Genomic DNA, 15,514 nt, shown 5'->3' with positions numbered 1-15,514 from the left:
AATATATACGACGCTTTAGAAACTGTTAATAACAAAATAATGGAAATGCTAGATAAAACTATATGCTGACTGGATACATAAATTTGCGATTAGAATAAAATGCGTCAACAACCGAAAGTTATAAAACCTTTCTGCTATGTAATTATAATAAAACTCACTGCTTTACAAATTGTACTCATATTTGTATTATTTCTTCCACTCAACTTATCGACAAATACATATGCACAATTTAAGTTTAAAACAAAAAAATTCCATAATATAATATTTATTAATATTAAATTCTTAATAACAAATTATTATAATTTAATAAGTTTGCATATGTTAAAAAAATATACATATTACATTTATGAATTTACACTCAACGCATTTTCTTCTGTTTGGTGAGATGGTTTCTAAGAGCAACCTGCTTATCTTTGAAACTCCTCTTGACTTTGCCCTTCATTTTATGGACAATCATCTGATGCGCCTTATTTTTCCTCTTTTCCCTATTTGTCTTCGAGCAATGTATATTCTGTCTGCCGTCCTTGTAACCGAACTCCTTCCTATCGGTCTGTCCGTTCTTTACGGTCTCCAACCTCGTCTGCTTATCGTGTTTCTTCCTTTTGTAGATGTTTTCGATATCTCCGAGTTTCACCAGGTCAGATCTCTCGGGCACGGATTCGTCTATCTTCCTCTTCAAGCCCTTCGCGCTTGAGGAGAACACTTGTTTTTTAACGTTGGCTAAATCGATCCTCTTAAAATCTTCATCTGTCAATAACCTATCCAGAGACACTTGCTTCGCCTGCTCAACTTTCAGTTTCCTCTCTGCCGCCTTTTTAGCTTTTCCTTTCAACACCGTCTCCTCTGTCTTTTTCTCTTTCTTGTCTTCTTTTCCTTCCTCGGTTTCCTCGTCATCTTCATCCTGTTCGTCATCAACTTCTTCATCATCATCTTCTTCCTCATCGTCGTCATCATCATCATCTCCTTCGATTTCCTCATCAGAAGAATGCTTGATGTCAACCCATTCATCGTCATCAGACTCACTTTCAGAATTAATTTCAACATCGCTATGAGTTTCCTTCAATAAAACTTCGGCTCCGGGAATAAAGTCCTTAGCATCGACCTGTCCGTACTCCCTAACTTCCAACTCCTCAGACGCTTCCGTCGGTCGGCCTCTGTCCTTCTTATGCAATAATTCCGGTCTTATATTTCTGAACAACACGATCAACCCTCTGGCTGCCATCATAACACTTCTATCCTTATACGCTTTGTACTGTGCCAAATCTTGAAGCAAATCTTCGTTCATGCTCAATGGACATCTGCTGCATATTTCTTTGATGGCGTTCAATCCAACGGCCATAACATCTGAAGAGTTTCTTTCAGTCACAAAATTATTGGCTATGGTCTTTAAGACTGATTCGATTATATCTGGCGGTACAAGTTCGTGGCTGGATTGTGCAGCAAACTGAAGTATCCTCGTGACTTCTCTCTGATGTGGTTGCATGAATCTTTGCAAATAAGGATAGAAATTGAACAGGAACAAATCGTGCAAACCGATCAATCGGGAAATAACATCCAGCATCATTAATTTCACCTCGAATCGTTTCGTCTGAGTTTCCAACTGCTTAAATAACTTTTCAGCCATGCCTATAAAAAAATAAACAAAATTAAATGAAACTGCTCAAACTAAGAAAACGTAATTCTTAAGTTATCAAAATGATTACCTTGTGGGTCGTGTATTAAATGAATAGCTGAGAAATTGAAAACGGGCGCGTTCTTTTTCTTTTTATAATTTTTTGCAGCTATTTTCTTAACTTTGCTAAGTTGCTTTTCACGCTTTCTCGTCTTCTTGTTGACTTTGTTTGCCATCATAACTTCCTTTGGATCTACTTCATCCTCTGAATCTGATTCATCTGAATCCTTTTCTTCTGGGTCTTTCCCCAAAAAGAATTTTAATGCTGTAACCATTACCTACAAAATAAATAAATTTATTATTCAAATTATGCAAATAATTAAACCTAAAATACACTCACCTTAACTACTTTAGAAAAACAAGCTGTGGCAATGACATTCACAGTTTTGGTATCATTCCATACATTCTTTTTGTATAAATCAATCATAATATCCAAAGACATTTTAGCAGCTCTATGATTCGTATCATTTAACATGACAAACATAAAGTTCTGTAATGTAGTATTCAACTTTGCATTCTTATGTTTAGCATTGATATTCTTAATGTCAGTAACAATGTGATTTTCCAAAAAGCTTCTCAATGCCTTGTCTTGACATCTCAACAGTTTGAAGAACAGTTCAAGCAAATCTGTGGGAGCCAAAAGGTTTTTGTTTCGGAGCAGAATCAGTGCCTTACAAAATATCATCCTCATGCTGTTCTCCAAAACTGTGTTATGTTTCTCTAGCAAATTTATCAATTGCTGTGGGAAACTGGAAAGCTCCTTCGGATAGCATTGTGCCACCTGAGCCATGAACATTACCAATTCATCTAAAGTTTTGTTTGGTTGTTCCGGGGTCAATTCAAACACTTCAATTGTATTTTTGAAATGCTCCAACTGCTGCATAAACTCTTCATGGTAGGATTCTGCATCGCGTTTAATTAAATTCTGCAGTTGCGGCAAATTATCCGGCAACTGATTATTCTGTTTACGCACCATTTTACTGTATTTCGGTTAACTTTTCACATTGATTCAACTAAAGAAAACACATGTATAAAAATAGGTTATGTTTTGATGTCAGAATATAGACAAATGCGATTGGAAGCAATTGGTAGTCCTGTATTAACTGCAGGGGATATTTGTTTTATGCAACTGCAATACGAATAAATTATTTTCGTACAAGAACAATGAGTTTGTTATTGTTAATTGTTATTGTTTTTAGAAATTTGTTAAAATAATAATATTATAATTGCTTCTTTCACAAACCCAAGAAATTTACATAACATTGCAACTTCAGTCACGTCAAAACCATGTGCTTGTATAATTTAAAGTGTAAACAACACTAAAAGGTTATATTGCTAGGTAGTTGAGTGTAGGATATTAATAAATTCGATTAATTTGAAAATGTTTGAATAACAGAAGCAATTAAAGGCTGATCATGTTTAATTCCTTTACACTAAATGCTTTTAAATTATGTTCTTGCTCAAGCCATGCTTTAAAAGGCCTTTCAAAGGTGTTCTTCAGAAGTATACAGCATCCCTGAAGCATTTCCACAATGTTCGTTTTGAAGATATTCCTGATGTTTCTGCATCAGCAATTAGGAGCCACCTAAAGAAAAGCCATGTTTCCTTTGAGGAAGGCCACACAGATTTTATAACTGGATGTCTGATCTGCAATAGGAATGGAAAATCAGTGTCTGATAAGACAAAGATCTTCATTAACAAATGTACAGGTATGAGCATACAGATATTGGGGTAATCATAGTAATGAGATTGTAATGTTATTTAGGATCTTTCACATGTGAAACTTGCCAACATACAGGATCATGGATGGACATGAGTCAATATATTAGTGCTAAAAAAGGGAATGTTAAAATTGGCAAAGACCCAATGGTTGAAGAAGAGCTGGAGCATTTAAGTCAGTACTTGAAAAGTAAAAAGAGAAATACCACTAGCTTCATGGATTTGAATGATGAAGATTTTAATCTAATATTAGAGAAATTTGAGTTACCTGTAAGTAATATAATAATAAATGAATAAAGAATTACTGAATTGCTTTTTAGGAATGTGCATCAAAGGAATTAATGCATTCCTTAGGAGTTACAGTAGATCTATCAAAGATGCACATATACTTTCCTTTAAAAAACAGCGCTTTGGAGGTTGTTTCCTATAAAGTATTAAAAGAAAGAGACGATTATGATATTAAACCAAAATTACTATACACAAAGCAATCAGGAGTATTGATTAGTAATAATGCAAAGAGCAAATCAGCTGTGATCGTAGCAAACATTTCCGACTTTTTAATACTTGCTCAGAGCGGCGTGTCTTCCACTGTGATTTGTCTTCCAAATGAACTCGCAAGTTTATCGCAACATATTCTACCTTGCTTCGAGCGGTTCAATAAATTAATTCTTTGGTTCCAAAGCGATTTGGCAACTTGGGAGAATGCGAGAAATTTCGCAAGAAAATTCGTAGAGAAACGATGTCTGTTTATTAAGTGAATATTTAAGTGTATCATATATTTAAATTGATAATTAATATTTGATGATTGTAGACACGCGGATAGAAATAAGTTACCACATTTGGATCCGCAACAGAATTTTAATTCAACAATTTCTGGAGCGCAGCCCATGTGGCATAAGTCGATTACAACGTTTGCAAGTTTACGGCAGGAAGTTCTCACCGATTTGATGAATGTGGATAGAGTAATGCGTCTTTACAATATGTGTGTATGTATGTTTCTTATTGCTTTGCTTATTTCAGGTGCAAGGTATAAAGTGGAATAGGTTTCCGACGTTGAATAAGATTCTGAAAGGGCACAGACGAGGTGAGTTGAGTATATTCACCGGGCCAACCGGTTCGGGAAAGACGACATTCATCAGCGAATATTCCTTGGATTTGGCGATGCAGGGTATAAACACCCTTTGGGGCAGCTTCGAAATACGGAACGCTCGTTTAGCGCGAACAATGTTGCAGCAAATGTCTGGTATTGCTTTAGACGAGAACCTAGATAAGTACGATTTCTGGGCCGATAAGTTCGAGCAATTACCCATTTACTATATGACATTTCACGGTCAACAATCGATCAAAGTGGTTATGGAGGTGGTTATTTTATTTATTGAAAGGGAGACCACTGATTAATAGGTTTATTGATTATTTCAGGCGATCGAACATGCAGTCTACGTGCATGACATTTCGCACGTGATTATTGATAATTTGCAATTCATGATGGGCACTTCCGAGGATTCGCGGCACATGGATCGATTCTGGAAGCAGGATCTGATTGTCGCTAATTTTCGGTCTTTCGCAACCCGCAGGAATTGCCACGTCACTTTGGTGATTCATCCGCGGAAAGAGCGAGAGGATGAGGATCTGACGACGAGCTCCATCTTCGGTGGAGCAAAAGCATCGCAAGAAGCTGATAATATTCTTATCATTCAGGATAAGAGATTAGCTTCGATTAAAGGCAAAAAATATTTACAGGTATTTAAAAACTTCACAGCACTATACATGCAGATTTATTTAAGCAGTCCTCATATTAGTTGGTTTGTTATCTTTAACCATTCCTATTATCTGTCATTTCAATTTTCTTCCATATGTATACTCCTTACTTATTTCCAATTTATAATTTGTTTTCTCAGCCTCTACATTATTTCTCGATTCCGATTTGTTTCTCATCGTTACGTAATTCAATTATTCAATTTACTTGATGTAAAGTAGTTATTAATGAATTATCTGTCTACCTTAACGATAATAATTAACATTACAAAGCTCTCGTTTTTAGTTGCTCGTTAAAAGTTCATCAGTCCATGACAATGCATTTTCTAGCGAATGATTCAACTAATCTGAACATTTATTAGATACCATTACTCTTAGAATGCAAATGTAATCATGTAACAATAATTATAGTGCTTTATAATATGATTTATGTTTGTACAACGATTTTCTATTGACCTAAATGTTAGTGGTCATAAAAGACATAGAAAATCCTACATTATCATACTTATCTCTGTTTAGAAATTACATTTTTTTATCATTTAGATTACTTAATCACAAGTTACGGAATCTTCTATTTAGAAATCCGGTATTATGTAGTAATGACTGTCCACCGTATTGAATTTGAATCATTTATTTTTTAGTAACATCAATTTCAATAAAGTGTTATGTTATAATTGTGTGTTGCAGATTTGCAAGAATCGTTATAGCGGTGATTTGGGTATCGTGCCATTGGAATTCGATAAAACTAGTTTAAGTTTTGCGCCAAAGAAGAAAAAGTCTGATGATAAAAGATTAAAGCAGCAGGAAGGTAGCGAGTAGCGGATGTTATTACTATTATTTTTTTTTATACAAGAGTCATTCTATAATAAATTTTATGTACGTTTTAAATTATTCCCGCCACATGTTGAAATCCTGAAAACATGGCCGTCTGAAAACATCTGGAGCCGCGTTGGCTTGGTTGCAGACGAGCCAAAACATCTCAAGTTCATGCATCGATCGGAGCGGCGGCGTTCCCGATTCTTAGTATTAATTTCCTTTAGTTTGTAGTCTGGAACAATGCTGAAATCAATTGTGCTGATACTGTTCGCACTTTCGCAAACCTTGCTGGCAGAGGTGAAAGAGCCGACCGTCGTGGTCGGCGTGCTCATCAGAAACAAAGGGCACACTCTGCCCTATTTCCTTACACATTTGGAGAGGCTGGACTATCCGAAGCACAGGATATCATTATGGTTAGTATCACAACCAATCGAATTACCGCATGCGATCACAGAACACGTTCCGATTTGTTTACCTGTTGGACACGCCCACACCATGTTGCCATTCTATTGATAGATAGATATTAACGCGATGCATGTTTCAGGATCCGCAGCGATCACAACACTGACAACTCGATCGAGATCATCAAGAAGTGGTTGTACTTCAACGAGAACCATTACCATTCGGTGAATGTGGAATATTTGCAAGATGCAGATAAATATGAGAACGAAAGCGGTCCAGCTCACTGGACATCCGAACGTTTCAATCACGTTATCAATTTACGGGAGGCAGCGTTAAATCACGCCCGTCGCATCTGGGCCGATTATCTATTAGTGAGTTTGAAAATTTGCGAATTTATGATGCAAGTTTACTGATTCTCAAACGCATTTACAGGTTATAGATGCGGACGCGTTCCTCACCAATCCCAGAACGCTGAAATCTCTGATTTCCAAGAATGTTACAATCGCTGCGCCGATGCTCAAATCCGATGGACTGTATTCGAATTTCTGGCACGGAATGACAGATGATTACTACTATGAGCGAACCGAAGATTACAAACCGGTTTTAAATAGAGAGAAGAAAGGCTGTTTTCCTGTACCCATGGTACACTCTTGCGTGCTAATAGATCTTCGTAATAAAGAATCGGATTTGTTGACTTACAATCCTGAGTATAATAAGGAGTACGATGGACCGAAGGACGATATTATCATTTTTGCTATGAGCGCGAAAAGCAATAACATTGATCTGATGATTTGCAACGAGGAGACTTACGGATTCATCATGGTGCCCTTAGATCAAGAGGAAGGCGTACTTTTCGATTTATTACAATTATCGAATTTGAAATTGGAGATGTTGAACGAGTACATCGATTTGGAGGTTGATTCTAAACTGGCCGAATACGTGGAGCCGGTTATGAAGGATAGTCTGGGTTTCGACAAGATATTCATGATCAATTTGGTGCGACGACCGGAGAGGCGGGATCGCATGGTGAAATGCTTCGATGAGCTGGGATTGGATGTGCAAATAATTGACGCGGTTGATGGAAAGTAAGTAGAAATTTTATTTATTTTTCTGTCTAACAATAGTCTTTATTTTATACTGGGGTGTTGGGGTATTGGCAACGGACGCTCTTCCTGGTGGTTCCCAGGCTTCCGTTGAATTTGTAAAGTGCAGTTCCGCCTGCGTTGTTTGATTGGCTATAGATTATGGGGCGGTTCATGTTGGTACGAGTCGTTGTCTTGCAGAAGGCGCGGTTTGCGGCGTGATGCATCTTCCTTATACCTTCCTAAAATTACAGACACATTAAGTATACTAGCAACAATACAATGATCATAAACTATATTGAAATGCTTGAAACATGGACTAATATAATCTAAGTTGATATTAAGGGCAGTATTGATGCTATTGAGTTAGTATTACAATAATATTGTACATAAAATATGTTACAAATTGAGGAGGAATATATTGGAAATAGTTATAAATTCGCAACATTTCTTCATATTAATATAATTTCGTTAGTTTGCAGTTTTAGTCATGTTCATTTCATAACTATAATATTTTGGTATATTCTCTTCTATCAAAGATTTCTAATTGTTTGTTTAATGTGTTAAGTCGTACCTTGATTTCGATCATGCGCGAGGAGTATATTATGGGATTAGCTAAAGTTTTAAGGATCAACAGTGTGTTGCACATCCATGGTATCATGAATTGGAAGGTTGGGCTTATAGATATGTCGTCTCTGAGGTAGACGCAACCCTCGTCGCATATGAGCAAGAACGTCAACGTTGCAGGCATCCAGCCAACAAGACATGATCCTAGTATTAGGAGAGTAGTGCATATTGCCTTAACATTTCCTTCCATCGTCCTTCTCTGCTGCTGCGATTTACAAGTGCCTTTGCTCTTCTTGCTGCCTGATCTGGACAGTTGCGCCCAGAGCTTCTGCTGCTTCCTTACCATGAATAGAATGTGCGTGTAGAACAGAACCATGAGTATCAACGGAACAAAGAGCAGCGACGAGAACACCAGTCTGAACGTGAGCATGTTCAAAGATTCCAATCCGTCCGAGTTGACTTTGCTTTGGAAGTAGACGACGAAGAGTCCTGTGGGCACCATCCAAAGCATCACAATCACGATGGTGACCTTCCTCGTCGTCATCATCGTTGTGTAGTGCAGAGGCTTTAATATTCCGAGCCAGTGGTTTACACTCAATGCGAGTAGATGAGCAACGGTAATCAGGATTCCGCTCAACCTAAACATTTCAATTTGGATGAAGGATATTGTTGGTAGGATCTTCATGTTATGGACAATCGGTAGGTAGCTGTTAATTATTAGACCCGTTCCGAGGAGGAGAGACGAGCAGGCGTCGGCCGCTGCTAAACTTAAGCTGATGTGGAGAGTGGGCGAAAGAGGTCTTCGGATCCAATGTGCGGACAGCAATACTCGGATGTTGACGCAAATGGATATCATGCAGAAGACGCACATCAAAGGGATTAAAAAGCGGTACAGGTTTATCAGCAGCAGTGTATCCTCGTCCATTTCATCCGATGATGTTCTATTATTCGTCCTATTCACATCCATACTTATTTCTGAAAAATAACATAAAATCAAAATTAATGAAAAAATATATTTAGAGTAATATAATTAAAAGGCTATAATATATGTTATTGGTATTGCAAGCTAAGTAAGAACGGATAATTAGAAAATGAAATCGATTGAATTCAAGACTGCTTTACTTTTGTTTGTCGTATCGTCCTGCTGTACACGACGCATTCTGTGTCCCAGTTGTTCTTTCATCCCAACATTCTGATGTTTGACATATTCCATATTGAACTTAATAGAAAACTTTAATTTTAACACACAATTAAAATTTGATCCTTGGCTTTTTCACTTTTAAGAACAATTATATAAGAATTATGGTTTTAGATGTTAAACAATTTATAAATGTAAATTAAAAGTTATTACTTAACGAACCAATTAAGAAAACGTGGTTTCCTCATAATAAATCGATAGAAATGAAATATTTTACATCATTGATTTCTATAAATCATATATTTTAATTAAATGTAATTAATTTGAGATTAATTCTCGTATCTCTCTACTTTATTGTTAAAACGTGATAAAGCGTTAATTGCTTCCTATATGCAAGCAAAACGTTAAAACGCGACGCGACGTTGAAATTAGTTAGTTCCGTCGCTTTGGTTTCATAATTTCATCCACTCAGTTTTATCTGTAGCGAGTCGAAATCCCCTACTCCTTACTTAATAGACAGGAGTCTGTAAACAATATTACTTCATCAGAATACTTAGTAATCCAAGCATCGGTTTAAAACACAATGCAGTACAGATTTCAAAGCGTATGGTTAATTCATTAAATCCGGTCGCTGTTAAAAGAGTTTAATCTCGATTATATCTTTTACATATTTAAATGACAAATGCGTTAATTACATTTATTTCTGAAACAGATAGTAATCATGTTATTTACTTAATTGTTAAATTACAATTTCATGACATTACAGTACAATATGTGAATTGGAAGGATTGTTTTTTTCTTATAACAAATTGAACGAAATGCGGATTTGGGAAATTGCTAACGAGATTCTTTTCGAATAGATGAAAAGTAAACATCATCAAATTATGCATTCATATCATTCTCATTCGATCTGAGAATGTATTATTACATTTTCTGGAATACTTTCAGCTCAGTTCGCAATCTAATAAATTAAATACGCTCGGATCGATATATGTCAATTTACAACCCACATTGTCGACATCTTCCGCTCTATCTACTACCCTGAGCATTCCATCTTTTCAGCGAATCTCTATCTATGCATATTAGCAAACCCCTATCAGTCTGTTCCTATATGCGTATAGTTTGTAATAAACATTTCGACAGGTCGATGAAATTAGAATTAATCAACCTATTGGGTCGCGAAGTGATAGCAGTTGTATAATGAACTAGAAACAAGTATGTTATGTCACGCGACAAAAAAGGTTGAGAAATGCTGCTCTATAGTCTATCTTGTTACAAGTAAATACTAGACACTACTTTTCAAATAACAATTTCTCATGTATTGCGTTTCTTTAGAAATATTTAAAAAAAATAAATTTTATGTAATTATTATTGACGTATTGACTAATTTACGTTTTCTGTTATCGAAATTTGCGAAATTTCCGTGTTTATTTTTATAATTCTGTTTTTAAACTGCAAAATTAAATTTGGCGCATAATTGATGATATATAATGAAAAAGCAAATGAAAATGTGCACGCGAAAATAATGGAAATTCATTTCGTTAATATAAATTTATCGCAAATCGAGACCGGATGTGAGAATTAAAAATGCCAACGCACATAATATTATTTTAATTAAATGTTGAACAAACCCGATCCCCCAACCCCCCTCGAAAACAAATGCACAACTACGGACTTCCAATGGAATTCAGCCAGCATCGACGACCGCAAAAATAATTAAATTCTCAATCCGCCGGACGCACACATGCATCGATTAAACGAAAATCGGCAGCGCTTCAAAATTAAAAGAATCTTTCGTCTTGTCTTGCAGGAACTTAAATGAGACCTTCCTAAGTGACATCGACTTCTTGCCAGAGTACGCGGATCCTTTTCACAAACGGTAGGTAATTGCATTACCCTCCGCTAATTAAGACAAATTACGTTTTCGAACACCCCACCTTTTTTGTCCGCCGCTCTCTTTTATTCTAATTTTGCTTGTTGTTTTATCGCATAGGGCCATGACGTTGGGGGAGATCGGATGCTTCATGAGTCACTACAACATCTGGATGGAGGTGAAATTGCAAAGAAGCTGCAATTGCGAGGGCACGAACTCAATTGATTTTTTGCAATTTACAGATCATCGAGAAGGGATACGAAACGTCGTTGGTGTTGGAAGACGATATTAGGTTCGAGCCGTTCTTCAGGATCAAAGTTAGAAATTTGATGGATGAGGTTCATCGGCTACCAAACTGGGATTTAGTGTAAGTACATATGAAGTTATAAAGTTTTCTTTTTCTCTAATTTAATTTAACTAATTTATTATGAGTTGGGTTGAAATATATTTAATTATACATAAATTAGTTAATTAGTTATATTTTTGTAATAATACTTATCATAACTTAACATGCGAGAAACTATTTACATTATATCTGTTGTAACCTAACCTAATTTAACCTAACCTAAATATGAAATTACAGTATTTAATCTAAGTATTTTGTCACTTTAAAATATGTATTTTCTTTCAAATACTACGTTAAAGAAAGAATGAACACAAATATTTAACAATATTAATTGATTCCATAGTTAAAATCAGTAAAGTTTTTTTTTATCTAACCTAAACAACTGTACTCAGCTTATTAAAATTTAAAAATAACTTAACTTGGATCACTTTCATTGTTTTTCTTTTCTTAGATATTTCGGCAGGAAGCGGCTGCAGGAAAGCGACGAATCCTGGGTTCCGAATTCAAAGTATTTGGTTGAAGCGGGTTACTCCTATTGGACGTTGGGCTACGTGTTAAGTCTTCGCGGAGCGGAAAAGCTTTTGGCAGCGGAGCCACTGAAGAGGCTACTTCCTGTAGACGAGTACTTTCCAATTTTATTCGACCGTCACCCCGAAGCGAATTGGAAAGGCCACTTCCTGCAGCGAGATCTGGTCGCTTTATCCGCGGCGCCTCTCCTCCTGTATCCCACTCATTACACCGGGGAGAACGGATACATCAGCGACACAGAAGATTCGATTATAGTCCAAAACAATACCAGAGACGAATTTTAAAATGCGTTCGTAACACTCGAGCGCATATTCCGCACGGTTATTATTACTTTTGTGTTCCTAATTTCGAAAGACTAGTGCCTTATTGCAAATTAATACGTATTTCCTTCTCACACTAATGCGAATTTAATTATTATCAATTGTTATTCAATCGCGTTTCCAAATTTTTATATAAATATATATATTTTATACTCACGCATCGATTAATCGTATCAATTTACTTTAATTTGAACGTGCCATATAAATATGTTTTATTTTTATTTTTTACAAATATAAATATATTTACAGATTTTGTTTTGTTGATGTATATTCTAAAGATTTATACTTTTACTAATAAATTTATATCAATACTTTTCATTTATTATTACTACCCTTCCTAGCCTCGTTCTCCATCGTGTTCTTATCTTATTCTACATTTAGTACTGTAATAACAGTAACGTTCATACTGCACACAGCTGGGTGCATCAGTTGAAAGAAAACTTTTATAATCAATTCAAGTACTTTTTCTACTTAAAATAAGTCCTTTTAAGCAATATAATTCGATTACCTATCTGAATTTAAAGAATACAGTTGTAAAAAAACAGCAGTCGATCTGATATTAGCATTAAACTGAGATTCTGAAGAGGAACAATCTTAGATGGATCATTTGTGTTGCATGTAAAACAAGAGTATACACGAGGACCTCCAAATGAAAACAGTTTAATCTATTGTGAAAGGCGGTCGCAGGTATTCAAATACGCTCGAAAGACACAAATGTTAGCAATCAATCTCCTTGACAACGCCTTGGTTTGTCGCTTAACAACCCAACAAGTGAAGCAATGCAGGCCACAGCATCTACCACTTAGATTTAATTAAACCTGTACTACTATCTAATTAAGGTAAATTGCCGTAGGGTGACACCAACAAATGTCAGGTTTACTGAATGTTTGTTAATAAAGTAGATAGTACTTAAAAATAAATAAAAAATAAAGTTTATTCTATCACTACAATAAATTTGTTTATACAAATGTTATTTAAGTATAATAATATATAATCATTAATTATGAATATTTACAACAAATAGACTCAATATTAATAGAACAAAGACAATTTGATATTAATTCTAAATTTATTATATATTCTACTAACTGACTTATCTACTTACAATTGCAAGAAATGCATCTTTACATTATGAAAAAATGTGGATGCGCCTGGTTCAGCCCATGCTTATAAAATTGTTATATATTTCTTTTAGTTTAGTAACGTACGCATTTTATTTTGAAATAGTATTTTTCTAATAGTTGTACTAATTCACACCGATTTGTTACAATCTCTTTGTATAACAAGCATTTTTTTTTATTACTGAAATCATATTGAAATCATACTTTTAATGATTGATCTCTTTGTACAAGTTTTTTTTCTTCTAAAAATTAGATTTAAATTTGTCAGATAAATTACTATTTAAACCAATTAATCCTGCTTTAACTCAGTTTTTTTTATTTATTTGATTTGATTACAGAATTTACGTTGAACAACATAATTATGATTTATGTTCATTTTTGTGTGTCAAACTTAAATTTCAAACAAAGTCTAAATTGTGTTTTTGTTATTGGAAACATATTGAATATGTCAACACATAAACACATTTAAATCAGCACTCGTAATCTTTTGAAACTTATTTTGAAACAAACATTTTGAATATTTCAAATTTCCTGAAGCGACGGGATAATAACTATTTTTTGAAACGAATAAAATATAAATGCACGCAGGAGCTTTGTTGCGCGTAGTTTGCAAAGCAGGATAATCATTATCCTATGCCTGTGGCGAGCTTATATAATAACAAACTTTCCGAATATAAAACTCTTTCTCTCAAAGAATGGTTTTGAATTTTGAACTGCAAATAAATATAAATTGGAATCTACGTGCAAATAACAACAACAAAACATACATCGATCATCGCTCTATGACAATTCTTTGTAGAGAGAGTTAAACGAGTAAATATGCGTGAGGAGCGGAAATGAGTTGAAAAACGGATATTTCCTTCTTTCGTTCTCCCCCCTTATGGAAATAAACGGAACGCAAATATTTGCGGATGCGAACGCTGGAAACGAATGACACCTTATCTGCGTTGAATTATATCAGCACCGGAATAATGAATAATGTAATAGCGCTGTCGGGACGAGCACTTTGATGACAACAACAGGAAAAAAAATTGAAGGTCCGCATTTGCAGAACAATAAAGATATAGATAAACGCGGGGGTCATTCGGGAATCCCAGCAAACTGATGATGTTTTTTTTTGTAGCGTTTTGATATTGTTCTTTATCACCTGTAATTTGCGTAGTTAATTGAAATTTTATGATAACTTACAATTATGTTAATAATATTAATTTATTGAAAACCAATAGATTTAATTGAATAGATAATTAAGTCTATTGATTACATTACAAACATAAACATAATTGACTATAAGTGTTAAGTGTACATGTTTTTTAGTAAAACTGATTTTAATATAAGTTATAATTTTTGTTTGTAGTTATTGTTAAGATTATTTTGCTAGTTCCTTGCTTTGACACAAGGTGACAGCTGTTATTTAGCGAGTTTATATGAATGAATTATATTATTTGTTGTATTCATTAACACGTGAAGCAAAAATTATAATTTTTAGTATTCAAAGTTGAAATTACATCCACTTACGTTTTTCAGTCTTTGCATGTTTTTTTCATCTGTTGTAAAAGAAAAGAAGAACTATTTTTTTAAAGAGTCTAGCTATGACATAAGGTGACAACTGTCATTTCGTGACCCATTAAAAAAATTAACACGGCACATAGGTTGAGAAACGCTGGTATATCAATGAATTGTAAAAATGTATGCTTTTACTAGAACATCAAAAATATTATTTATGAATACATTTACTTATGATTCTGAGTCAAATATTGAAATATATTCACTTTACAAAGTAAACAAATACATAATGAAACAACTGAGAACAATTTGAAGAATACACAAAGTCGGATTAAGATTTATGAATTAAAATTGAACACAACAAAGAGGGGAAACGCAAAGATGCTCTTGACAAGTCACTATAGACAGGATTAAATGGATCTGGGCGAGTTAACGGAGGTTAAGAAAATTAATTACTTGATGAGATTCTAGTGAAAATGGGGTAAAGCAGATGAAGGTTTATCCATCACATCGCGTACAACCGAGCTTTCCAAATGGAGATATTCATGGAACATGGACACAGTTGTAATTACTAAAGCGATAATTAATAGCCACACAGTTCAAGTTTACTCGAATTGAATAAAACGTTTATTAAATAATCAATTAATATTGCTGTATTTCAAAAAGGTTTGT

The 15,514-nt window shown here is 34.7% G+C and overlaps 4 protein-coding genes and 1 long non-coding RNA gene across 6 annotated transcripts; 2 read left to right on the top strand and 3 right to left on the bottom strand.

Moving 5' to 3' along the window:
* Positions 1-318: 318 nt before the first annotated feature.
* Positions 319-2,756, bottom strand: LOC108562397 (protein SDA1 homolog). Its single transcript, XM_017920712.1, has 3 exons — positions 2,013-2,756; positions 1,704-1,950; positions 319-1,626 (listed from the first exon to the last, which is right to left on the bottom strand). Exons 1-3 carry the CDS (start codon positions 2,646-2,648, stop codon positions 359-361), a joined length of 2,151 nt encoding a protein of 716 aa, XP_017776201.1. The 5' UTR covers positions 2,649-2,756; the 3' UTR covers positions 319-358.
* An 88-nt stretch (positions 2,757-2,844) lies between these two features.
* On the top strand, positions 2,845-5,983 carry LOC108562398 (twinkle protein, mitochondrial). 2 transcript variants are annotated; one of them, XM_017920713.1, is made up of 7 exons: positions 2,845-3,381; positions 3,438-3,661; positions 3,712-4,145; positions 4,203-4,353; positions 4,412-4,750; positions 4,811-5,131; positions 5,834-5,983. In XM_017920713.1, exons 1-7 carry the CDS (start codon positions 3,123-3,125, stop codon positions 5,963-5,965), a joined length of 1,860 nt encoding a protein of 619 aa, XP_017776202.1. In that variant the 5' UTR covers positions 2,845-3,122; the 3' UTR covers positions 5,966-5,983. The 2 variants fall into 2 exon arrangements, with proteins under 2 accessions (XP_017776202.1, XP_017776203.1); XM_017920714.1 differs by having other exon boundaries at positions 3,296-3,375.
* Positions 5,984-5,994: 11 nt separating this feature from the next.
* Positions 5,995-6,495, bottom strand: LOC108562402. The gene is made up of 2 exons (XR_001891061.1): positions 6,247-6,495; positions 5,995-6,205 (listed from the first exon to the last, which is right to left on the bottom strand). It is a non-coding gene; the product is annotated as an uncharacterized LOC108562402 (long non-coding RNA).
* On the top strand, positions 6,187-12,369 carry LOC108562399 (glycosyltransferase 25 family member). The gene is made up of 7 exons (XM_017920715.1): positions 6,187-6,375; positions 6,507-6,735; positions 6,797-7,449; positions 10,962-11,030; positions 11,145-11,202; positions 11,267-11,391; positions 11,822-12,369. The coding sequence occupies exons 1-7, from the start codon at positions 6,203-6,205 to the stop codon at positions 12,180-12,182; spliced, it is 1,668 nt and encodes a 555-aa protein (XP_017776204.1). The 5' UTR covers positions 6,187-6,202; the 3' UTR covers positions 12,183-12,369.
* Positions 7,496-8,990, bottom strand: LOC108562400 (trace amine-associated receptor 2-like; the record flags this gene model as incomplete). Its single annotated transcript, XM_017920716.1, is given in 2 exon segments — positions 7,496-7,688; positions 8,021-8,990. Coding segments are annotated over 2 exon segments (1,152 nt in total). The 3' UTR covers position 7,496.
* Positions 12,370-15,514: the final 3,145 nt, after the last annotated feature.

The sequence above is a fragment of the Nicrophorus vespilloides genome, unplaced genomic scaffold (genome assembly GCF_001412225.1).
Source record: "Nicrophorus vespilloides isolate i.1.1-1 unplaced genomic scaffold, Nicve_v1.0, whole genome shotgun sequence".
In the NCBI taxonomy this organism is placed as follows: domain Eukaryota; kingdom Metazoa; phylum Arthropoda; class Insecta; order Coleoptera; family Silphidae; genus Nicrophorus; species Nicrophorus vespilloides.
The sequence above is the reverse complement of the archived record's forward strand: the minus strand, read 5'-3'. Positions and strand labels throughout refer to the sequence as shown.